We start from the raw sequence: 26,652 nt of genomic DNA, 5'->3' as shown, positions 1-26,652 counted from the left end.
TAAAACAGGGGTCAAGCAATTCTAAAAAATTTACTAGCATGCTGCATTTTAGAAAACAAGAATTTTTTTTTTAAAAGCTAATATATGTAAACAAGTTTGTTCCAGCTGCAGTTAAATGTGGCCTGTTTCACCCAACTTCTCAAATTCTGGTTTATTTACTTAGTATTCCCACATTTCTATTTATTTTTCAAGAACTAGTGGAGAAAGGAAATAGTGTGAAGAAAACAAGATTCATATAAACTCATAATACTGTGAACAGCAGCAGAACAAAAACCAGCTAATATCAAAACACAGAGCAGAGCAGCTGCTTTCTAAAGGTCTCCACCACTAACATTCCTGGTATACAGGCTGCAAATTATACCAAAGTTAACATGTAAAGAATAGATGACTGGTACATAAAAAGAACATCTTTCTTGAAATAAATGCAGATTTAAGGAAAACCCCAAAAATAATCACAACTAAGCAATTGCAAAGTGTCCTGCACATATTCATGGAACACAAAATACTTTTCTGCTATCATATTGCCTTGCACACATCGTAAATTCTGGAAAATACTCATGGAGGGAACCAGAGAAACAAAAAATCAACTACATGTATGGTGGCATGAGGAGAATAACTTTTTTTTTTTCCTCCAAACTGATTTAGATTTATAAATATTGCATGCACTTTTTCTGCACAACTACAATATAAAAGTCTGCTACTTTCAGCCATATTCAGCCAAGAATCTTGGACATCTCAGAATATGTAATGTATTGCACATCCAAACCAACAAGATTTCAACCAAATGTGGCAGATGGGAATTTGTCTCAGCTATGCTCTGAAGACTTTTATGGAAAAATAAAGCAGGACAGGAGAAACCTACCCACATGCCCTGACTCAAGGAAAGATAAATATGAGGAGCATACAGAACAGAAAAGATCATCTCTATGAAAGTGTCATGCAGGACAGTGCTTTGCACAGCACAGTCATAGGAAAGTAAGAGCTTCTATTAATTCTATTAATGGAATATTCTAAATGAATTTTCACATTCTCATGTAGTACTATGACAAAAAGTAATACCTTTCTCAATATGTTTTCATGACAGAAAAAACATAGCAAGCATGACAATGTTTAAGTCAAAGTGGAAACTACCCTTCAGTTTTCATTTGGAAAATGGTTTCTAGAATTTTCAGACTGATTACATGAAAGAATTCAAAGAAGACAATGTGTAGCTGGACTAGATCTCTATATCCCTTTCAAATGAACCATTCTATTCCAGTCTATCATAACTGAAAGAGGACTGATTTTCAGAGAAGAGGAAGTTGGTATTCAGACCTTTTGAAAATCTGTCTTCATGAAAAGCAACCACATGCCCTTCTATATCCAAGAGCTGCAGGCTAAACTTATGGCTCACAAATGAATCATCTGTGGAAATAATACGAGAATTCTGTGCACATTCAGATCTTGTAAAAGTAGCCAGGCTTCTCCCTGCACAAAGCAACTTTCAGGTTACTAAAAAAATACAAATACTGTCAAGCTTAAGACTTTTGCCCTCAGGCAAATCTGGAAAAAACAGCATTGAAATCTAATAGTTTATCACAGCAAGAAGGCTAAGAGATTCTCAAGAATTCTGTTTTGCTCTTGAAACAGAAAAAGAACTGCTACAACTTCTAGAGCTATCTCACTTTTACCTGTTCCTAAAACAATCCTGTTCGAAGAACTGGAACCACAGGCTGAAATAAAGCAGTGCAGTGCAAGTTGTTTGATACTGAATGCAGAAACTGTTTCACGTAATATAAATTAACACAGCACAAGTACCTCCAGGTTTTGGAGACTAACCATTTCAATGTCACAGAAGCAGCCATTATTTCAGTTAACACCAAAAATTACTAAAAAAAAAACATTCAAGAGTTTTAGGATCCATTCATGCGCCTCAAGTACATGACTCCTCTTACAAGCATTTCTGATATCAAAATACTGTTAAGACATTTCCCAAACAGTTGCTTCATGTCTTCTGCCAGTTTTAAGTACCATGAGGAATAATACCAGCTTAGCTGTAGCGTGTATTATTCTGTAACCAAACTGCAGACACAAGTGGCTCACAAGAAATACAGATGCTAAGCCCTTTCTCCTACAGCTCAATGTAATCTTCTACCATCACATGTCCTTATCTGTATTTAACTTTCAAAATGTAAACGTGCAATTTAATAGTTACCTGAACCTCTGAATTAGAATCAACAGGTTGAAGCATAAACCAGTTCTCTTTTCCTGTGTAGTTGCATAAATCTTCTTTTTTGATTGATACCTTTCCTGGGGGAGGGTGGCAGAGGAAGAGAAGCATAAATATTACCTTCATCTGAACAGAACAAACATTTAATTTGTTTGAAATTTGATTTTTTGTAAACTCTCTTTTAAGTTTTCCTTTAAGTTAATGATTCGGTATGAAGAACATAAAACAAGGAATGTTATGGGTAAGTAAAGCAGAAAATAGTTTATAAAAAGCCTGATTGCATCAATTATTATTTGTTATTCTGGATATCACAAGTAAGAAGGTAAAATATAGAACACACTTAAGGCTGGAAATAACAGATTTGCGAGAACAAAAACGGTGTTCAAGAATGTTTAAACAGGAAACTGAAGTAGATGCCTTTTACTCTTCTGATTGCTATTTGGAAAGCTGTTATTACATCAAATTATCTGACATCCTGGTGCAAATTATTTCCTTCCTCAATTCAAGTAAAGCAAAGGCTTCTTCCACAGCAGACTATTAGAGCTTTGTAGCAACTGTATCCAAAATGCAGCTGCAATAAAGTCATTATGCAGTGGAAAGAGAATTAGAAATCCACCTCCCGGGATTCTTCACTTAAGCTACACAAGTCACTAAGTTACAGGTTGCACTGACAGGAAAAAAATTCTCTGTAAATGGTTTTAAGAAAAATTCCATAATTGTAATTACTGTGGAATTATTCCAAAATTTATTCTTTAAACATCTATAAGTATGGAAAATTATTCAAATATTTCAATGAAGAAAAAGTGGAGAAGAAATGAAGAGAATTTTTGAAAATGTATTCAGACCACAATAATACTATAAAATGTCTTCCTGTTCTAGGAATATCAATGTCCTACTAGCCTAAGAAACAAACTTGTTTTAGTATAATAGAATTAAGCAAGGAAATAAAATCCTTCTTTTCCAACTTTAAAGAAGCATTTAAGTGCACTATACAGAGTTTTGAAAGATGCTTCACCAATAATTGTGAATAATTGTGAATTATGATGAATAATGTGAATTGTGAATACAGATAATGCTGAAAACATTGAAAAACATTGAAAAACTGAAAACAACCAAGTGTTCTGCAAGATACAGGCAGCACCTCATAGACACTTACCTATACGCAGGTCCTTTTGTAAAACGCTTTTATCATAAATGTAAAAGGACAACCACTGGAATGTTCTTGGAATCTCAAAGTAAAACTCCTCTCCAAAATAAGGACTGGAAAGAAAGATTTGAAGTTAAAATAGAGAAACACTTTATGCAATTTATATAGAAAGCTGCATTTTTCTGCTGTGCCAGCCCGTGGCCCTTAGCAGTACCCTGAGCTCTCATCAAAGGTGCCCCAAACCATTTCAATACAAGAACACAAAATAACATGGCAATGTTTTCTGTTTGTTTAATCAAAGGTAAGAATCAGAGCACACAGAGAGTGGTGCCTCTCTGCAATTCTATTTTTCTGTTTTGAAATTATGCTAGCTGGTTCTCTAGACTTCCTGAGATGTGCACAAGTTTTATTTCATTTTCTTATTTAGTACATGATTAAACTACATTTAACTACATTTAAACACAATTTATTGATTACTTAACTAACTGGCATTTGTTTAGCTCTAACTTTATGTCAAAACTGCTGCTCTAAGATTCTGACCTGTAAGAAGTCATTATCACTAGAAACTTTAAGACAGAGCAGTGAAAAAGAGAAGTGTTAATCTCAAATACACACAATCTCACTCACACCAAAATGATCACCACATTTCTCCATCAAAAGAAGTCCAATATTATGTTTACAGTTCACCCTATTTAACTGTCATCTGCACAACCCTCTACAGAAAAAGACTGGGTTCCTCTGTGTTACACATATTTCATACAATGTGTTAGTATCTTCACTCCCGGAATTGATACTCTCATTAAACTTAAGGAGCATTTATTGATGTAATCAGACCCAGTAGTCAGAAAACTGTATTGCAAGACTGAACAAGTCAATGTTGTTTGTGTTACTGCAAGTGATGAATTCTAAAAGTGAAGCAGATCCACAGAAAAAACCTGCTATTTTAGAACAACTTCTTCTCACAATACTTTGAGTTACAATGTATTAATATCACTGGGAAAAGATGCTCATGCTCATGAAACTACTTTTATGCAGAAAAGTATGTGACAACAGTTATACCAAACCCTGAAACAAATGCTGGGGTTTTTTTGTTTCCCAGCAAAGAATCATTCTGACACCATTGCTATGATACTTTCTTAAACTTATACGACAAATCTGCTTGTGTTTGGAACAAGCAGTTCATATTATTACCTACCCCAGGAAGAACAGGTCACCATCCCTACTCTCATCCCTCCAAAATTATCACGGAAAAAGAAAACACTACCTAGTGCTTGAGGACAATGGCTCATTTAAACAAACTAAAAAGAAGACCTGATAACTAACTTGAAAAGTGGTAAAGAACACAGTTGAAAAATCTAGTATTTCAAATATCTAGAACAGATTCTTAGAAACAAAAACTTTAAGGGCAGGAATTCATTATAAGGAATTCCACAAGTGAAAATGCCATTTTGTTAAAAAACAGACCTTTTACCACAGGCTTCAAAGCAGACAAATGAGTATTAGCCTTTGCACTACGCTGAGAAATAATTTAAGAATTCTCAGTTGAAAAATTCAGCTGTGGTTTCTCCCCTCTTTTTTTATTATTTCAAAGCCAACAAATTCTGCTTTGATTACAAGGGCTGGGTTCTTCTCGTCAGCACCATGACTGAAGGTACAAACTCACAAGCATTCCCTTTAGCAGCAGCACAGCCCTAAACAGCATCAACTTCTTTATTACCATCACAGTTCATTTTAATTGTATTGACACAATAACTCAGACCAAAACTGAGAATGAAACAAAGGCTGATTTTAAACTTAGGTCAAGTCCATGATTTCCTTTCCCTCACAGCTATACAAATCAAGTTGCTGCAGTACAAACAAAGAGATACTACAGCAGGAGTGAACAGTGGGATAATGAGCTGGCACTGGTGTCAGGGGGAACTGCTCTAGTTCAGCTTCAGACAGGCATCTTAAGGGAACAGCCAACTTCAGTGCACGCCAACAAGTGCCAAGGGTTTAAGTCCCTATTCTGGATGGACCTATGGGACCCTGTGCACCAAACTGTAATTAGGCTGGGATGAAGACTATAAGCAGAGACTTCCAGTAATCTATTTAGCACCTTTATCTTCCACCTAAGAGAGCAAACTTCGCAGCTACATATCCCCTGGCCCCCAAAGGATGAATAGTCACTAAAATGCTTTATTGTTATTTTGACTTCAACACTACACTACATCTCAGATTTGGCAAGGAAGTAATATGAGCACAAATAGAAGGTAATACATAGTTTTACTCATGTTGATACATTTTTCTTTACCTAAATTAACAGCAGTTATCAGTTGATGATTCATCAGCTAAGTATGAGGCATGGAGAGAAAATTTAAGGTAAAGAATATAGTGTATTTGTAAAGAAATCCTTAGGTACATATGGAATAGGCTGATGGGGTACAACAGTTTACACCAATGAGGAATAATTAAAGTGGGGAACTCACTCATCCCGTTCCTCAGGGATTCAGTCAGTTTAGTACTTTCATTTGTGACTTTGATGCAAGAACTTTAAAGAGTGTGACGGATACAAAATTAAAAGATAGCACAAATTCAGAGGACAACCAGACTACCATACAGGAAGAACTGGATTACAGTAGTACAGAAGATTAAATTTCATTTGTAACACATTCCTCTTCCCTTCCTTGGTACAGTAACCTGGCAGTTCTGTAAGGACACTGACCAATGCCCCAGTCTGTCAGTTAGTAAAAGCAATGGTTACATCAACAAGGGAATTAATTTCTTCTATAACCTTGCACTACCACAAAGTTCAGTTGGGAAAAAAACCTGAATTTAGTTAAAATTAAAAAGAGGATACACACATACCACAATTCCCCTTCCACCCCCCTGCCCATTCCTCATATTTGACCACAGACATCTGAGGAGGCTCAAAGATATCCTTTCAACTTTCCAAGGGAAAAAAATTTTTTTCTTCAGAACCCACAGAAATCCCACACCACGTCAGGAAATATTTCTTGCGTCATTAGCCAAAATATCCCTCTTTCACTTCTGTATTAATTAATTTTTTTTTTTAACTTTGGAAAGTCATTTGTTCTACATCTGCACTCCAACAACTCTTTTAGTTCTGGTGGAAGGCCAAACCAATTTGCACATTTAAAAAACCCACTTCTTAATACTTTTCAATCACTGTACTCAAAACTAATTTTAATTCTAGTGATAATTACTTCCACAGACGTTTAATTAGTTGATATTCCCAAGACTAAAATTTAGATTATAACTTGTATAAATTTGCAACCCATAATACAGTGAAAAAAATAGACTGTGTGTAAGAAAAATCAAGGAAACAATACGAAACAAAATGATGAAATTCAAAGTTGCATCTATGACTAAAATTATACTGTACTACACCTTACTGAAAAGCAATTTATAAAGTTTTCAGGTTAATAAGAGATTGGAGCCTTTATCTCCTGTCCCAATATTTCTAGGTTTGTTCAGTTTCTAGTTTAACAAAGCAATAAGAAACAAGATGTTGTAATGAAGTTTCTGGAACGAGAGTCAATCTTCGTAACTGCATACACAGTAGCAATCCAGTGTAAGCACCCAACTCTGGTCACTGCTAATAGAGGATGAGTTATTTTATTACATTCCACTGGTTTGTATGGAACTTTCCCCTAATTCAGAGGATGAAGAAGTCACCTATGAAGTCAGTGGAGACAGAAAGGTAAAGATCAATTCTAAAACACCAGTTTCTAACTTCTAATACAATGCTGTCATCTTACAAATATTAATTTCATATCACCTGAAAAGTTCTCTATTTGAGGCATGTTATTTGAGACTTCTCTCTCCCCAACTGTTTTATTATAGTGAGATTTTTCACTTAATTTCCTCAGTAGAGTATTAATGACATTGCAATTAAATTTAAGTTAAAACTTCAATACTATTAAATTTTTTTTGATGGAGCTAAGGTATTTTACTTTATAAAATATTTTATTACACAATTAATACTTCTTTTATCAGGTGATGTAAATTTAATAATTTTAAAATAGAGCATAAGTAAAATGTCTGTATACACATCACATGTAACAGGTCTTGTTCCTAACCATAGAGATAACATCAAAATCAGAGAGCAAAGTCTTTCAGAGATATATTGGGTTGGGGTTTTTAGCTCATCAAACTATTGTCTACTTGAAGGGGAAATGTTAAGTTTCTGCTTTATCAATACAGTTTCTCTAACATTTTTCTCTGAAGGATTACTCAGTTGATTTTGTTTTGGTAATCAATCAATCTCAATTGCAGCTTGGAAAATTCTGAAAATTTCATGGATCTGACTACAGCAGTAACAGATTAGGAATATAAGCAAAATATTTGTTCCTGATTGTACATATGTGGCATTTGCTTTTTATGAAGAAGCATAAGGAGTGCCTGAAGTGATGTTCTGAAAAAATTAAATTTCCTGTTTAAGTTTGCCATTGGAGCTGTTCCTATACTGTAAACATCTGGAAAGTGAGCTCAAAGAACAGATACTAACACTGGAAATACTAACCACGGGAAAAAGGAATTAAGAAAACTTTCAAGAGTTTGAACAGACTGTCTGGGTTTTAAAAGGAAGGTTTAATGTCACCTCCACATAAGTGAAACTGTCACTCAGATATGCTGAACAGTGAAGCTGCAGTGATGCTTTTTTGGGTCCTCTGTGAACTTCAGAGTTTTGAGACATGCAAGCATCTACGCTACTGCAGCTGCACCATCCTGACTTTTTGTTTGATTCCTTTTAAGACTCTAAGACAGTGGCAGAATCTACAGCAAATGATGCCCAGGGAAGCAAAGCAAAGCATTGTGTGGGTCCTGTTACAGTTCCCAGAACAAGAATTACAGGAGAGAACAAGGTCTGTTCAGGGGACACCGTACAGCACAGAAAACTCTCATACATGGCAAAACTCCAGTTCCTTCATTCTAGAAACAGGTTTTACCAGATACACAGTAAGAGCAGAATTCCACCAATACAGTTCAACTGCTTGTCAGAAATAGGAAATTACATGGGAAGCAAGTATCAAGTGGATTTCTTTCCCCAGAAAACAATCTAGCAAGAACTCTATTCTAACAGAATAGAGTAATAGTGAAATATATTTTAGCATACCTCATTTAAAAGCTCACAAGACTCAATTTTGACTTCTTGCAACATTCTCATGATTTACACATCGCTGTAACATCTCTGAGCAGCTGTCACAAGTCAGTTCTCATTTTAAAGTAGTACAGAAAAGCCACATACACTGGTATTGGGCAGTCTTGCTTTTATCAATTTAAAAACTGAGCTTACCTTAAAGATTTTTCAACTACCTGTGTACGAAAAACTTCTTCTTGGTCCAAGTTTATGGTACAGAAAAAGTCTCTCATTTTGTTGGGTACTAAGTGTTTGGCATCATCTGTAAATTAAAAAAAAAATACTGTAAATATTGCAGGGAAAAGCTTACAAAATATTATGTACAAGAATGTTACAGTTTTAGTGTGTTCAAAAAATTTACTTTTCCATTCAGCATGCATTTTGCTATTCATTTTCAGTTTGTAAGATTCAAGAGGGCAAAAAAGTTGCTATATCCAGCTTCATATGGAATGAGAGTCGACAGGAAGAGACACACACTGACTCATGAACACCACTTCCTGCAGCACCTGCACTTTCCCTTGAAAGGTCTCATCTCTGGCTTGACCCTGCACAACTTGCTAAATCCGAGACACTCACAGCCTGAGGTCATATGGCATTAGGTCATAACATCAAGACATAATCTGCCTGAGCTATTGTTCACTTGGTATTTTCTCTGCAAATACTTTGGCTAAAGGAAGCTGATTAATAAGAACTTGCCCATCAAATCTTTATTTAATTTTCCACAATGAATGGCAGATTTTGAGTTGACTGAGCCTTTGAAAATATATCCCTCATGAGTACTGTTAATTTTTTCCTAACTAGTAGAAGGGGGAAATAATCACCTCCTAATTCAATGCAACATGGAAAAGAAAAGGAAGTTTTCAATAAAAGAGAAATTTTCACCACAAGAATACAAAGATTTGCTGGGTATTGAATCTAGGCCACTGCAATTACACACTGGACATAAGACAGATCTCTTAGGAAATGGTTCTCTCTAAGCAATCATAGCTAAAACTAGTTGAAGCTGGAAAGCTCTTCCAAAATCCAAATGCTACAGACATCTACATTAATTTATAGCAACATGTTCTCCAGATTAAACAGTGACTTTCTGCCCAAATGTCTCCTCCCACTTTGAACATCTGAAGAGACCAAACAGACCCATTTCTGCCTTTTGTTTTGTTAAAATAAATTACAAGCTTTTCTGGTACTCTTTCCCATGAAAGGGTCCTAAACCGAGCAGGTGATCTGTCCCTGTTCCACTTGGTTGTCCATACCACAGGCAACAAGAATTGCATTAGGTCTTAGCCAGGACCTCTCACAGTAGTGTCCATCCTTGCCTGCTGCTGGAAATACCTCTCCCTGATGACATGTGGAATCAGCTTTATCTAAACATTATCTATTTATGTAAGATATTAAAAATAGGATTAAAAGTACATCCAAGTATTGAGTTTTAATTACCTTTATGTTTGAATAGCATAAGACCTTTCAGAAAGCACCATTTGAAACTGGATTTGAAATGTCATACATGTTTATTTTTTTACAAATGCAGATATGAAGCACAGTGACTAAGCTTTATTCTCTATGCTGGTAAGATGTAAAAATCAAAGTTCTGTCTTCTCTCTCCTCCACACTCTTTTTGTGTTAGATGGTTAATTTAGGTTAACCTATTACAGCATTGGAAGGTAAGTAAGTAATGCCCAGCACAGGAAAGTCTTCCCTGACTGTCTGTGAGCAGAGAATGTGACAGTTTAACAGGAACACAGACTGAACTTCAACCATGACATTTTCCAGGTCAGGGATATGTACACTGATGGAAAACATGAACAGATACTTAAGGAACTTCCACAGCTAAAACTTGTGCTCTCAGAAGCATCAACAAGCTTTTCACCAGCTTTGATGCAGGAGAGGAGGAAGTATATGCATTATTTTTAAGCACCAGACTTCATGTTGACAGATTGAGAGACGTGAACAGAAGCTTATTTCCTTATTAAAAAAAAAAAAAAAAAAAAAGCTTAAGTCTTCAATTACACCACATTTTTCTTTTTCTGAGAAACCTAAAGCTATAATGGTTGCATTAAAATCAAAGATTAACAGCATCAGATATCTGCTTGAATGTTTACATTTTCAGTACATATATATAATATCCTCTGTTGAGTTAAAGTGTGCAATTATTATCCATCTTCTAAATTTCTTTGTTCTGGGTTCCTGCCAGAAGACATTTATGCACACAAACTCTAAAGTACTTACTTTGAAGGACTAAACATATAGCAAAAATAAATTCCACACCAGGAGTACAGCATAATCCAATAATGCACTTTAAAAAACACAGTCCAAGTCTGAAGAAGAATGCATCCTGAATTTTGTCAAATGAACTCTAGGAGACAACTGGGACATTTTTCCAAGTGCTTCACTAATGCAGGTTTCAGTAAACCCTCCAAAAATCAGGCAACTAAAATCACTTACTGTACTTCTGTATGGCATAAAATGAAAACAGAAGCCACAGCCTGAAACACTGCACTACCAGATATGCCTAAAGCTACCTGACACCACATACCTTTGTAAAGCATTTTTGTCATTACTATGGCATACAAAATAGAGCCATCAGTACAAAAGCATTGTCAAAATGGAAAGACAGTCTTTGAATGGATTTTTGGTGAAAACCTGCTTAAGAGTAGTACTACCTTTTCCAAAAATATTACAGGGTCTTAGGCAAGACCAGTTCCTCTTACCCCACTTGAAAACCAGAGGCAGAAGACTGGCTGCAAACATTGACAGCCCACAGTGTACCAGGGACTGAAAACATGTCTCAGGCTCTTCACTGCTAGGTATGCCATGGCTGCTTAAGCCACCTTTAAGAATGTGTCTCAATTCTAAATCTGGTGTAATGATTTGTATAACATCACTAAATTTAGATTTTGCCACTGATTTCTGCATTGCAAAACACAGTATAAATAACAACTCTTTGCAGATGGTGTTCTCTATACATGCAGAATTACACAGAACTGACATTACCTCATTAAAATTACCATGATCTCTCATGCAACACGCATAAAATGAGTCAGTGTCAAGTTTTAACTGCCAGCAAAGCTTGGGCACCAAAATGTATTCTCCTTGTAAGGAACATGCTATAAGGAATTCCTTCAGACTATGAACATCAGCCTTCCAAAGTGAGGTCTATTATTGCTAATCCCTCCAGATCAAGGAGGATTACATTATTACATTTGTTTATTATTGTTCATTCAGAGGGTTTTCCCCTACAAAACACAGTATTAAAATACTAGCAATAATGCAGTATTTGCAGTGCAAGGGAGCCAAAAGAGCATCTAGGCATCAGAGGGTGCCGAAGCTTCCACAGCATATTTAACTCATTGAGTTTTGAAACAGTTTTTGTTTTCTTAGAAGAAATAAGTATGCTTACAAAGTTATTTTCACACTGTTTCAAGACATGTCTTTTATTGCAGCTGTTAGTTCCACACATTTTTCAAATGGGCTCTTATAGGTTCATCTTTAGCAATGAACTTTTCATATATTCTCCAGGAAGAAGGTCTTGTAGAAGTAGTCCTCTGTTTACCAACTCTTTTGTCAGCTAACTTACCATTCAAAGTTACGGTACAACCACAGGCTCAATCTATAACAAATAAATGGGACAATAAAACTATTGTTTTATAACATAATATAATAGTAAAATTTATAATTTTAATTGAATAAATATAATTTATAATTTTAGTATTTCTAATATAATGTAATAGTAAAACTATTCAACTATTATGTTGAAATATGGTTTCAACCTAAGTCTCAAGACATTTTGCTCTGTTTTTTAATGCTTAGTGGAAAACTTTCATCAAGTCCAAGTACCCCAAAATGTAACACTCACTGAATGCTGTCTAGTCTAGTGTTGACCAAACCTTATGATAAAAGATAGGAAGCAGAATAGTATCAAAAAATAAGCCAGCTTCAATAATCTTTAGCAACCAACTTCTTATGTATTCCTAGGAAGCAGGTCATAGTCCTTCTTCCTAGGGAGTACTATGACCTGCTTCCTAGGGAATACATAAAACACTGGTTGCTAGAGATTACTGAAGACAGATTAAGAAAGGTGGGGCTGCTCAGCCTGGAGAAGGTTGTGTGAAGACCTCACAGCAACCTTCTAATATCTCATGGGGTAAGCCAGAGAGGGACTTTTCATCAGGAACAGCAGTGACAGGATGAGGAGTAATGGGAACAAACTGAAAGAGTGGAAATTTAGGTTAATTATATGGAACAAATGCTTTACTCTGAGGGTGGTGAGGCGCTGGCACAGACAAGCTGTGGATGCCCCATCCTTGGAAGTGTTCAAGGCTAGGCTGGATGGAACTCTGAGGTGGTCTACCAGAAGGTGGTCCTTGGCACCAGCATCAGAGTGAGAAAATATTTAAGGTCCCTTCCAAACCAAACCATTTCATAATCCTATGATTCTGTGAATTCATGCTTTAACCCCAAAACTAACACTAAGCTTATGCTTTTTTAAAGGCTAGCTGGCCTGTATTATTTCTGTGCTAACTGCTAACAGCAGCAAACCTCAGTGTGTTCAGCCTTGCTTACCCAACCATGTCTTACTGCTCACACCTCAGAGTGAGAGCACCTCCAGCTCCACTCCAGGCCATCTCCTGCTTTCATGAGCCAGTCTTCTATTTACTGAAGACACGGTAAATACAACTAGGCTGCATGACGATATTTAAGTAAACACGACTCCACTCCTTCACCAAACCTAATCCTTCGACATGTTTTCACAACCGGTTCTCAACCCCAGCGCCATGCCCGATTCAACTTGTTTCGCTTCATTCTCAAAAAAAGTCGATCGGCTGCGTGAGAAAGGAAACAATCGGGCCGCGTCCGAGCGTTATGAATGTACTCCGATACCCCTCAGGAAGCCGCCGCACATCCTGTTTCTCCCACTCGCTTTGAAGTGCTCCCCAGCCGCACCGCACTATCTGCGCGCCTCCCCGAGCCCTCCTCCCGGCCCATCCGCCGGCTTCCCACGTTACCGAGCCTATCGGTATTGGCAGTCAGCACTTCCCAGCCACCAAAATAAGGCCAGCAGCCTCTCTCTCCGCCTCCTCCCGCTTGCACACACGCTGCACAGAAGCACGGGAGTACTGGTGACCGCTTCCAGAACAGCCCTTCACCACCAACTTCCTGCACATCGCTAATTTCGCAACTTCAGCCTGACAAACAGACTCTAATGCCCGAGGTCCGGGCGGGAGGGGGCATTTCTGCTCGCCCGCTGACTCCAGGGATCCCTCGGAGCCACGGATGCTTCCCTGCCACTCCGGGCCTCCCGCGGCGGCGGCGGCGCCGCCGCGTCCGTCCGTCCGTCCATCCGCTCGCTCACCCACCCACCCCGCCTCCCTCCCGCCCCGGGGCGCGCAGACCCCGGCCCAGCCCCGCACGTGTCGTCGCTCTGCCACAGAGCCCCTCCCCGGGGCCGCCTCAGCGCGGCCCGACCCGTACACGGCCCGTGGCCGCCGCGGCCCCTCCGCGCCCTCCCGCCCCCGCCCCGCCGCCTCCAGGGCCGCCGCGCCAGCGCCCGCCCGTCTCGCCGCGGGGAGAGAGCGGCAGCAGCGGGGCCGGGTGGGGAGCCGGGGCAGGAGCGACACCTGAGCGCGGCGGCCCCGGGCGCTCGGCCCCACCGCAGTGCCGCACTTACAGATCTTCCCCCGCAGGTTCTGCAGCACCCGCACCTCGTCGCCGCCGTCTCCCGCCGCCATCGCGCCAGCGCCGCCGCCGCCTGCGCAGTCCAGCCCCGCGGGGGAAGGAAGGGAGGGAGGGAGGGAGAGAGGGAAGGAGCGGCCCGGCCCCTCCACCCGCCCCGCCCCCGCCGCCCGCGGGCACCACCGGCCGGGGCTGGCGGGGGGCGCGGCGCCTGCGCTGGGGCGGCTGCTCCCGCTGCGTCGTGAGGCGGCTCCACCCGGAGCTCGGCACCCCGCGCTCCCGCTGGCCTGGGGTTTCGCAGCGCTGGGCGCCGGGGTGGGAGCTCGGCCAGTTCTGAGCTTTCCCTGACCGCCCCTTCCCCTGCTCTATCGTCAGGAAAACAGGACGTAGCCTTAAGCTGCACCAGAGGAGGGTTAGGTTACACATTAGGATGAAATGCTTCACAGAAAGGGTGATTAGGTAATGGAATGGGCTGCCAAGGGAGGTGGTGGAGTCACCGTCCCTGGAGGTGTTTAAAGACTGGATGTGGCACTCAGGGTCTGGTTGACGAGGTGGTATCAGGTCATAGGTTGGACTCGATGATCTCAGAGGTATTTTCCAACCTAATTGGTTCTGTGGCTCTGTGCCTCCCACCGGGGTAGAGAGCTCGGCGGCCCGGCACGTTGAGCGCTGTGTTCTCTATGCTGAGATTGCTCATGTTGCAGGTGTTCACATTAAATGGAACGAATGGCAGGTCCGGCCATTTTGGTCTCTGGTGTGCCAAGCGCCTGTCCCTGTGCAAAGCACGGCACGGGCTCCATTAGATCTCCTCTGCTGTCACTAGTTCACGTTCAGCTGTTCGGCTGTGTGAGAAATGCCATGAAACGAGTAGGAAATGGCTCGGCTGACAGCACTGCCCCAGGAGCAGGTGTCACGCTGCCTGTGGAATGCCACAGGCAATGAATCCCTCAGGAGTCACACAGCGCCCACTTCACACAGAGGTATTTGTAAGCTGCAGCAGCTCGCCTTCATCAAGAACTGAAGAGCCTTTGCATCACATTTTCCACCATGGACTCTTGAAGACATGGATCCTAATGTGAAACTCTGGGATCTGGCTACACTGGGACTTCACCCGATCCTGCAATGGTGGTGGGCATCTGTCTTGGGCCTGCACAATCCACCAAACTGTCGGCTGCAAGGTGACGCCTCCACTTTGGTGTCACTCCGGGTCAAATTGAGGGTGCATCTGTTCCCAGACCCTGTAGGCACAGAGTCTGGTGAAAGCCTTTAGTGACTGACATATCCTAAAACACAGGTAATTCAACTGGCTAAAGCTGTTTCAAGAAGTAGTATAGGACTAGGGTTCTTCATTCTACACATAAAGGTCCTCTTCAGTCCCGCTGTTGAATTTGGAAGGTTTGGAAAGTTGCAGGCCAGCACGTGTCATTGTCTCTAACTCCTGTGGTGCTCTGGGCATTTTTTATTTCTCCTGCACAAATCTTGCTGTTATCACTATGATATTATATGGAGCCATATAATCTGTCATTGTTTCTTGATGGCTTTTCCTGCATCCAACTTGTCCCTCACTGCTTCTTCAAGCACATTCCTTCCTCATCCCCACTCTCCACATTATGGCTGAGGAAGGACAGATGTGTGTTTCAAGGCAAACAGGGCAGTGGTGGGGGAAAAAATCGCACCAGTAACAGGTGGATTTGTGTGAATGCAAAACCTAAACATGACAAAGACATGAGTTTGCATAAGCTGAATTTTAACCTGCTGGAAATGAGAGGCTCCTCTACAGTACAAATTGAGGATTTGATTATCTACAGTTGGCTGTCTAGGCTGGCTACCCTGTCTGGCTGGTGGCTGGTGAACTGAGGCTTACCTGGGCAGAGTTGGAGCTTTGATCTGGGAAAGCTGCAGGGCAGCACCCTGAGAATGGAGATGTATGCTTGAACTGTATATTGCCACACTTTGGAAGGTAGAGTGACTCTACTGCCTCCATATTCTCTCAAATGTTATAACTATGGTTGGGGTTTACTGTTTAAATTTACCATCAGCTTTCTTTAAAGCATTGACCTGCATTATCAATTCAAATTTTGCCACTGTCTGATTCCTGACATAGTTTTACTGTTTAAAAAGTTTTGCTTTTAAAAGCAAACTTTTAAAAGTCGAACATACAATATTCAGAATACTGTTTCAATTGCGTAACACTCCTTTTTAGCCTCTTTTAAATTTACATTTTATGAGTATGTGTATAACAGGTAGATCTGTGCAGCTAAGGACATGGTTAAAATAAACGCTGGTGTGCTGTGTTGCAAATTTACAGGAAAGATTTCTTCATTTAACAATGGGGATGTACTGCGGGGGATCTTTGCTTCTTGTGAGAGAACCTCACAGCCAAGGTGCTGAACTGTCAGTGATAGCTGCAGTATTAAGGAAGTTTAGAATGAATAATAATACCAATAACACATAGTGACTTCCTTCAAATGCTTCTGCCCATCTTTTAGCTGTCATGCAATCTCATTCCACAGAAGACAGCAATATCATTTACTACGTTTGTTCTAACTTTGGGTGTATTATAAATGAGGACTAACATTTTGTTTAGATACACAAACTTCATGATGATCCACTTGTCTTTTTAATTAGCATTTCAAATCGAGGGGAAAAAAAAGTATTGCAATTAACAAACTTATTTTTTTTAGTTATATATTTCTCCTGACAACCATTCCCAAAATGACCTGCATAATTTAGCTTAAGTTTGCTTTTTAATGAAGGTTACAGACGAGTGACACCTAGCTGAAGGGGGAAGTACTTTGAATATGCATGGTCTTCTATTTTGTATGTATCTTCATATTTTCATATGCAATTAGATATTTGCATTTTGAACTATGTTTCTTGACAGAAGACCAAAAAAGTAGAGTGTGTAAAATACACAATCTATACTACAAGGTTACTAGCAGAATTTAAAAGAATTTTTCAAGTTTCAGGTCCTCATGAACACGTTTAAGATGTTGCAAAGTATTAAACACAATTCACCCGCGTTTCCAGCCCTCTGAAACACTGAGCAGGTAGATTCTGTTCTGCATTGCACTCACCCTGTATGATACCAGGAGATACCATCACTTCCCTTGAGCTCTGGCATGTTCTCCATTCACTGTCCTGACCTTAATGAAGGGACTACTTGGTAACTGTGTTGCTTAATTTTCCACTGAAATAACTATTAGAAGATAAGTATCTGTGGATCATATAGATTATGTAAGTATTAAAGCAATTTAAAAAATGGAGAGACTTACAGAAAAATAGGAATATGTTATTTTAATTAAGCAAAAACAGAGTTATAATCACTCTTTCTAAAAATAAAATTAGACTCTTTATCAATCCTTAACATCTGCATTTAATATTTTCTTCTAAACAAAAATACAGATGCAATTATGTAGCAAATTACAGTCTTTGACAACGTATAGTATTTACCTCCTCTTACACTTACTTTAATTCTAATTTGGTCATTAATACTTGATTCATTACTGCAACATGTTACTTGTAGTAAAAGTGCCACAACTGAACTATAAACATGACATTGCCATCTTAAAACTGCTTTGCTATAAACTGTAGAGAATATACAGAGTTACAAAGTCGTCGTGTTTTTATCAAAATATACAAACCCCCCCAAACCTAACACAAGCTAACAATATTCTTCTTATGAACTATACAGTTATATAAAATATTTGTAAAATTATCTTTGTATTTATAAATATTCTACCTTATTTGCTTTGGTCTATATTTATCACCATACAAATCCACTTACAAGATATCTTTGTGTACTTTCTTTGAAACTTTCCTGTGTTTATTATTCTATTATCCTTATTTAAATGGAACCAAAGCTGCCATGAAACCAGAATTTCTCAAATGGTTCATAGCATTCACCAGTGATAGAGTAAGTGGACTGTATTATTACTTCAATCAATACTGTATTATCATTTCAATTGTAGTTTTATTGTACCCAAGCTATAGTTTCTTTTAAAATATTCAAGAAGACGAGGTTAAGTAACAAATTGTGAACCATCACAAAGAATGAAGTCAAGAACCACTAACCCTTGTTATGACTTAATGTTTTAACACTTCACAGGGATGAACATACATAACTATTGGAAATGCAGATACGGTACAACAGAGCCCTATCATACAAAATGCAACTTGCAGACATACACCTGCTTGGACTTTTTTAAGCATCTCAGTTAAAATGAATCACACTTCCACAAAACGATATTAACTGGAATATTTTGGTGCTGTCTTTCAGAAGCCCATTCTCCTAGTTCTTAGTTAACTGTGCAGCTGCAAGGCTTGCCGTAACCCTCTGGTGTGGCAGGATGAGGGAGGCAGGAAGGCCAACACTCCTTCCTCCAGCAGCCTGCTCCCAGCCTTTCTCTGCTGTGGCCACAGGACACTGCTGGAATGGTTGGTGCAATCACTGAGAAGGGCCATCCGAAGGTTAAACGTTGCATTTAAGGCATGGAGATGACAGGGAGCCCCACAAACTGGCCCTACACCTGTTTATACAAAGGGATATAGCCTCAGGGATATGTATGGAAGCAGGAGTCCTATTTACCTACTCCTCTCAAAATCAAAGTATTTATGGGGAGTTGCTCTATTATTTGTGTTCAGGCATTATTCCAGGATGAGGAGGAAAATTCTGTCTAAATGTCCTTCTGTTGAGAAGAACTGCATTTCTAAAAGAGTTGCAGTCCCACCAGGAGGTGGACATTTATATACAAGACTTCTGTTTCATGAGAACAATTTTGTTTAGATCAGTGCACCTGAAGAGTTCACCAGGCCACTGACATGGGGATTTATGCAGTTTGGAAGACTGGCTATAGCAAGTTCCACTGAACCTTTATTAAATGTCTCAGAGATATATAAATCTGGAATACTTCTCACACCAGCACTCAGACTTAACAGTTATTATGGTAACTACAAAACTGAAGATGGAAAGGAAAAGAGTAGATTAAACTCCTGAATATGCTTTGTAAAGGCTGAGTTACAGAAAAGCATGGCAGAACTCAAATGTACTTCGGCATACCCAAGCCCATGAAACACTTCCCACCTTCACTTTAGAATACACAAGATTACAATTATTTCCTTAATAAACACATTACTTTTGTTAAAAAAAAAAAAGCAATATATGGTTTCTGCAGCAAAAAATTCCTTCTACAGAATACACTATGAACCTACTTATTTCTTTTGCTTCCAATGATTCTGACTCAAAACCAGAACTGTAAAATAGTTCAATGACTAGTTTCTTGTAATGTTAAGTAGAAGGGTTTGGGTTGGTCATTTTTCTTTCTCTCTGTGTTAGAGTCTGTTGTGGCAAAAGTATTTTGGGTGTTCCAAATTAAATTTGTATTATTGCAAATAGTAGTTTTTCTGTGTTATTTTTTTCTTTTGCATATAGTGACACACATTTAGATGAAGAAATTTGACCTTACTGATATATTTCCCCACTCAAAACATCTTTATCTTATCCAATATATAGTTTTGGATTTTTCTTTCCTTTTGGACAATTGTCACTCAGATTATAACTTCTGGAGTTACATTTTGTGTATTTTTCACTTTGCTTCCTTCTGAGCCAAGGAAATGTGAATTTTCCAGAAGTTTAGTGCTTTCACTGCAAGTCTGTTCTTTTCTATCTTGTGCGCCTGGACTTTTGAATAGATGTTTCTTCTGGTGCATTCCCAAAGCAGCTGCAGTCTTGCAAATTTTGGGGCACTGAAAGCAAGCATATCCTTTTCCATTATGTTCACGTACATGCCTTTGCTCATGGTTCCTCTTGGTAGAAAGATACAAGAAGCTCTGAAAGCAGAACTGACAGTGGTAGCGTTTTTCTCCAGTATGAATCCTTTCATGTATTTTGAGTGTTTCATTTAAAGTGAATGCCTTATTACAGTATTGGCAGACAAAATCTTTGACACCGAGGTGAATACGCTCGTGTTTCTGTAGATTCCCAGGAACTGAGAAACATTTTCCACAGGTTTTGCAAGCATAGGGCTTTTCCCCAGTGTGACACCTCATATGCATTTTCAAAGTGGATGGACTTTGAAACTGTTTTTGGCATAACTCACAAATGTAAGGCTTTGAAGCAGCTACATGCCAGTGTACATGTTCTTGAGTTTCTGCTGTGGAAGACTGGTCTCTTTCACAGAGCTCACAATGAAGATTAGGCATTTCTGTGTTCTCCTCCTGGCTGACCGCCTTTTCCTCAGGAGCATTCCTGAGCGCATACTCTCGACTGCATGTGCTGTGGCTTTCCATACCACTGTTCTTGCTTCCATGCTTTTTCCTCCACTTGGTCTTTTTCATTTTTCTTAGCTGTTTGGATTTCTTTTTTGGTTTGTAATTATAATAAGGTCTCCAGGGTTTATCACTGGAGTCCTGGTCACTAACATCATCACACATTTCTGTCAGCTCCAGGCATTCTGAGCTGTAGAGTCTAGATGGGCTTTTTTCTTTTACTCCCATTTCTGGTTCTTCAATGAGATTGTCCTGTTTGGACTCATGTTTGGATTTTCGGCCCCTTTTACAAAACAGCTTAGATCCTAATATATGTCTTTTTACAATGGCTTCATTACCGATTTTTACTGTTATCTGACAAAGAGGTGCGACATTGCTGTCAGCAGATGTTCCAGGTAAGGCAGGCTTTGCAATGTATGTTTCAGTTTTACTGGACTCTTGGACAGTATTTGTAGTTTTGCTACATGAACCTCCAGATCCTGTCACATGCTGCGCATCCTCAGTTGCTTCTGCTCTTTTGTACAGCAGTGTTTTCTTTTTCTCCTTAATAGTTTTTGATTTTGTAATGCACTTCCCATAATTATCCGACCCATACTTACAGTCATCACTTACTGACTGACTGGGTAGGCTATTTGAAGATTCTGTTTTACTGTTTTCTATGGAAGTTACTGTTTTACTGTGCATTATTACTGATGAAACTCTGCTACTGTGCATTATAACAGAGGGTGCAGAACTGCTGTAACTGATGACAGAGGTTGAATTTTCATTCATGTTAGCTAAAGATACAACTGAGGAATCACACTCCTGCGAACCTGAGTCATTTGTAGTGGTGGAAACTCTTTTTTCAGTTGGGAAAAAGTCCCTCTGCAGGTCAGAATTTAAGATACCTACTCCCCAAGAGGAAGAATTCTGATTATTTGTGGAAGATGCTTTATCATTACATGAAGATGTATCCAAGGCTAGAGTTCTGTTGTTTGACATTATACTATGTTGAAAATTCAGTGGTGGTAGCTCAGAGCTAAGAGAACTCGGAATGAAACAGTTAGTAGAAGCAGTTTCATTAGCCTGGGTACTTGCTGGAACATTTTCATAGGAAGAATTTCGATAGGATTTATAAGGCAGTCGCCTGCATTTCATAGGTAAGAGTCGGTACAGTTTGTATGGGTACATACTTGGTTTTAAACCCCCATTGGCTGTCTTTTTATTTACTGATAGGCGATGGTCAATTGCATGGAAAGACTTCTGGTGATTTTTCAGTATATAGTAAGTCATGAAGGTCTCCAGACAGAAAATGCACTGGTAGCGCCTCTCTCCAGTGTGCCAGATCTCATGTCTGGTGCGGTACTCAGCTAATGCAAAGACTTTATTGCAGTAGTGACACGGGTATGTTCTTCTCCAGGAATGCACATTTGCATGTCTCCGAAGGCTGGACAGTGTGACATAACTACGCTTGCAAACAACGCAAGTGTATAATATCTGCCCATCAACGACTTTAACCAAATGATCCGTTTCTGGTAAAGTGCAGTTTGCATTAGAACAATCAGTGATGCTGTTTTCAGACAACACAGGCTCTGTGTTCGCATAGGAACTTCCATTCCGTCCCTCTGTAGCAGTACAGTTATCTGCAAAATTTTTTTCATTTCCTTTGTGAGCCGCTAAGTTACTTGATCTCATGCAGACTTGTTCATGACTTTTCAGTATATTTAGATTTGCAAATTGTTTGCTGCAGTATTTGCATATGAAGGTTTCCTGATGCTCTGAATGGAGCTGAAGGTGAGCAGTGAGTAACACCCGGTCATTGAATGATTTTGCACAACAGTTACAATTGTAAACAGGTGGAGTGACAGTCGCCCCAGATGCGGAGACACTAGCAGAAGTGTTTTCCTCTTCTCTGGACACATGCAAATCTCCTGCTTTATTTTGAGATTTTTGTAAGGAAGTAACTGTCTGATCAGTAACTGCTTCGTGCTGGGCTTCTGCAGTGGTTACGGTAGAGGTTGGTACTTTTGCCACAGCCAAACCAGTACCCTGGGGCTTAAAGGCTGATTTAGGAGTACTACCTGCTTGTTTTCCCTGCTGAATGACTGGGGTGGCTTGGTGATTTTCATAGCGGTCCTCACTCACCTGGTATGAAGGGCTGCTGTCCTGGTCAACAAAAGGTGCTCCTTGTGAAGTATCGCCCCCAGAAGAAACTGCATAGGAGTGTTCAGCCAAGGTACTGGCTGGCTCAGCATCTTTGCACACATCACTTCTGTCGAGGCCAATGTTGGGAGCTTGTATTGTCTCAGATACCTTTTTAAAGCTGGCCCTCAAATCAAGGGGAGAAAACAAATTGTTTTCTGTTTCAAAAATGGAGAATGCATTTGTAATTCGTGGTCCATTTGTCACAGCAGAATCTTCATGTCGCTTTTCATGTTTTTCCTCTTTGACAGTCCCTTTTTCATTAACACAGTATGAATAGGGACAGGGGGAACTTGAAAAATTTACATCTGTAAGATCTTCTAGAAATGATATTCCCAGTTTTTTCCCTGCAGCTGCAAGGTCCGTTACAGTTTCCTGCCTCTTAACAACTACTGTGGAACTGTAGATGTAATTCAGTATCTCTGTAAACACTTCAGCTTTGAGATCATCTAACTCCAGTACATGACCAGAAATACAGATAGTACGACTCCAAAAGATGTTTTTAAAGTAAAGGCTTGAAGCTGCCAGCACATTACTATGGGCTTTAAATTTGGTGTCTTCCACAATTATGGTGACATCACATAAAATACCCCGAATGCGCTGTTCATTTAAAATGGAAAGTACAGTGTCACTGTGAAAGTCGTCCTTGAGATCCTTTGAATGGGACATGACTGTCATCTACAAGAAAAAAAAAAGTAAATTAGAAGGCATTTTTCATCCATTTCAGGTACAGATTAAGTTTATAGTTCCATATTATTTATTTTTTTTTAGTTTATTAACTTTTGAAGTTTAAGGATGAGTAAAATTTTGTCATGGTATTTCAGGTTTACTTTTTTTTTTATATTCTCTGATGCCAACACCCCTGCAGTAAATGTCTGTTCAGATCAAGGAGGCAGGAGCACCAGTAGCTCTTCAGCAGGAGGCAGAGGGTCCCTCCCACTCCCTCCCAGCTGAACCTGCTGTCCATCCTGTGCCTTTCATTGGGAATGCAGCCGATGGCTTTTGCTATGCGAGTGGGTGCAGCTGCTCAGGGTCACCCCGAAGGACTCCCTGAAGCCTGGATGGAATTCACCAGCATACCACAGAGGGACCTGGCACACCAGAAGGGGAAGGCCGTGTTGCTGAGGTTCTGTGCAGGGCAAGGACTTTGCTTTCTGGATTGTTTGTCAGACACCGACTTCACAACACAGCTGCATCTGATCTCCTTACTAGGTTCATATTTAAATCACAGCAAGAGAGTCTCAGTTTCAGGATAAGGCTTTATAAGCAAATGATTGCACTAGGAACACAATTTGGTAGACAACAGTGAAATATCTGTAACATTTATATGTGAACAGAATATTTTTTGAATAGTAATTAAATTCACACAGTAATCTACACTACCTAAAAATTACTGAAAAATTCTAAGCAAAACAAGTGGAAAATAATGGAACAACTAGTAGAAGATAAGAGGTTTTTTCCTTCAGTTATAGTTTAGATTTGGTGTTCACACTTTATAATTAGCGTGTTCTTAATTTCTTTCAAATAGTATGATTCAATTGCAATAAAAATACCATTGAATAACTGCTAATAAATAATAATGAAGTTTAATACTGACAATAACTATTTAGATTAGCCAGGCTGTTACTACATGAGTATACTGGTTCATTCCATTAAGAAAAAATACGCTAAATATGAATGGAAAGTATTCTGAAACAAATGGATTAATTTGCCAGTTGAATTCTAATTTTGAAAATTTTTGCCAACTGGATGTTGTATCTGGTGAAAATCTCTGCCTTCACCAGATGGTTTTTCTCAAATTCAGATCTGTACCACATAATGAGGTCTGTTCCTTTTTTCCTCCACATCTGGAGTAGTGTTTTGAACTACTACTACTAGTCCGTTTCTGACTTCAAGTCATGATGAAATAGTTGTGCTAGTGGTATTTACCAATCACTACAGTAAAAAAATCACTTCTTCCCCTTTTCTTTAAACTTGTAGAAGCAAAATAATATTAAAGAATATTACTGACAGAAATTTTGTAAAGCAGGCTAAAATATTACAATACTCTAAGTTAGGATTAACCTTCTGAACATTCCATCTGCAGCTCCAAACTTTAATTTTCACCTTTAAAAATTTTATGATGACCTTTACACTCAAATACATTATGTTAGCAATGCCAATATATAAGATGGGTTTGATCCAAATGGCAAAATAAAGGTTTGACCCATATTCACTAGGCAAACAGATATGGCCATTTAGAACACATTGGCTCATTCACCCAAAATACTGGGAAGTAATCTGTTCTGGAAAATAGGGTCTTTATCACAAAGTAATACAAGCCATACACTCTTGCTCTAACTCATCTAATTACACTTAGGACACTTTTATCACGAATCCATAAACTACTTCCCAGCAAATCAAATTACACAAAAAGTAGCAACAACCTTACTGTGAAGACAAACCCAACACACTATGAACAAGACTGTAATTTGGTACATTACAGGTGAAACTTGGAAGTGAATTTTTTACCTTGCAGCATGGCCACTGATTATATCAGGAAAGGTGTTGTCTTATGCAAATAGTCAAAATTTCTAATAGACTTTGATGGCTGAGAATTTTTAATGCACAGAATTCAAAACAAAACTGTGATTCACAAAAAATACCTCTGATGTTTCTCATGATATGCCATGGATGTCAAGAAATTAATTGATCAGTATCATAATGATAGAAACATACATGAATATTATTTTGATTATCTGATCACTCTCAGCAGCTGTAAATATAATGTTTTGTGCCTTGAAATCTTAAAATCATAGTTTATGGTGGGTTTGTTTATTACACTAATTTGGCTTAAAATAAGGGATATTTACTCACTTGGAATGGCAACCTGAAATTCAGTGGTTAGATACCCAACCAAAGCACATAACTATATCTGAAATCTGTATCTGCACCTGAAAACCCAGATGTAACTGTAGATAGTTTTTGGCATATCCAGTCTATAGAAAACATACTGACAATTCTTTTCTTCCAGCAAGCAGCCGCTATTCCATAATTGATTCCTTTTTCTCATTGACAATGTCTGAGATTACATCTGACTTTCTCATGTGATGTGGAATTAGAAACCAACTGTCAGACATCAAAAACATTTCACAACAGGAGCTATTGATAGGGTTATTTCCTGAGTATAGGAAATAAATGATGTCAACTCTACCTCCCAGTGAACTGCCCCACAGGAACTTGCCTGTGTTTTTTCTGTTTCTTTATTGGAGACAGCTGGTTTTAGTTCAAAGACACATCATCTGACAGACTGTTTGCTAAGTGCATCAGACTGCTACTGCCATGCTGAGAGACATACAAACTCAAGTGGGTTTGCTACAAGTCTTATTATTCAACTAATTATTTCAAAATTTATCTTCCTATGGACAAAAGTGAGTATTTTAAATTTCTATTGCCACATACATAGATTGACAGCTTTTGCAGTCCCAGATAATTTGGTATGCTAAATAAAATACTAAACTAGATTCCTTGTGTCAACACTGTAGAAATGATCATTTGCTATTCAGTCATTTAATTTTTTTTTCCTGTGTACTAAACCACAAGCTAGATACCTCATTAGAAAGTTATACAGAAAATTTCCAGAGCAAATCAGTTTCCAGAGGCAATGCTTTTTCCTTCTTCATCTTAATTACACATACCTCAAATAGTCCATTTATTCACGCCTGTAATGGTTCTCTACTGCCTTCTATTTCACCTGTCTTGCTTCCTGCATTTGTAAAAACATGTCTGAAATGCTATAAAATCCAAATGCCTTACTTAGCACATACATATAAATGGAGTATTTTAGGAATATTTCGCATTCCATTTGCAGTTCATATTGTAAAATGAAAACCTGCTCTTCACTTTCTAAGGGTGCACTACCAAGAAGCAAGATACACAGAGATTGCGCTTTTCAGATGTGTTAGTATTAAATATTTTTCATTAAAACACCAGAAAGTCCATCAAGAATTTAATTATTCTTCCGTATGACTTTTATTATTGAGTTACAGAAGAAGT

General features: G+C 38.9%; 2 protein-coding genes across 14 annotated transcripts in view; both read right to left on the bottom strand.

The window, feature by feature from the left end:
* Positions 1-17,451, bottom strand: part of RASA2 (RAS p21 protein activator 2) — a 51,303-nt gene extending 33,852 nt beyond the window's left edge. For 2 of the 6 annotated variants that reach the window (XM_086844974.1, XM_086844975.1), the window contains exons 1-4: positions 14,165-14,390; positions 8,656-8,761; positions 3,366-3,469; positions 2,195-2,289 (exon numbers count right to left, since the gene is read on the bottom strand). In XM_086844974.1, coding sequence (XP_086701100.1) covers positions 2,195-2,289; positions 3,366-3,469; positions 8,656-8,761; positions 14,165-14,225 — 366 coding nt within the window. In that variant the 5' untranslated portion in view covers positions 14,226-14,390. Of the gene's footprint in view, positions 1-2,194; positions 2,290-3,365; positions 3,470-8,655; positions 8,762-12,073; positions 12,107-13,059; positions 13,856-14,164 lie in introns of those variants that run through there. The other 4 variants (XM_086844976.1, XM_086844977.1, XM_086844973.1 and 1 more) reach the window with 4 other exon arrangements.
* Positions 17,452-26,652, bottom strand: part of ZBTB38 (zinc finger and BTB domain containing 38) — a 36,995-nt gene continuing 27,794 nt past the window's right edge. For 7 of the 8 annotated variants that reach the window (XM_086844968.1, XM_023933173.2, XM_023933171.2 and 4 more), the window contains one exon: positions 17,452-23,295. In XM_086844968.1, coding sequence (XP_086701094.1) covers positions 19,717-23,295 — 3,579 coding nt within the window. In that variant the 3' untranslated portion in view covers positions 17,452-19,716. Of the gene's footprint in view, positions 23,296-26,294; positions 26,363-26,652 lie in introns of all 8 variants that reach the window. The other variant, XM_086844970.1, reaches the window with a different exon arrangement.

This window comes from Cyanistes caeruleus, chromosome 10 (assembly GCF_971803275.1).
Source record: "Cyanistes caeruleus chromosome 10, bCyaCae1.hap1.1, whole genome shotgun sequence".
Classification (NCBI taxonomy): Eukaryota; Metazoa; Chordata; class Aves; order Passeriformes; family Paridae; genus Cyanistes; species Cyanistes caeruleus.
This window is presented reverse-complemented; position numbering and strand designations above follow the sequence as displayed.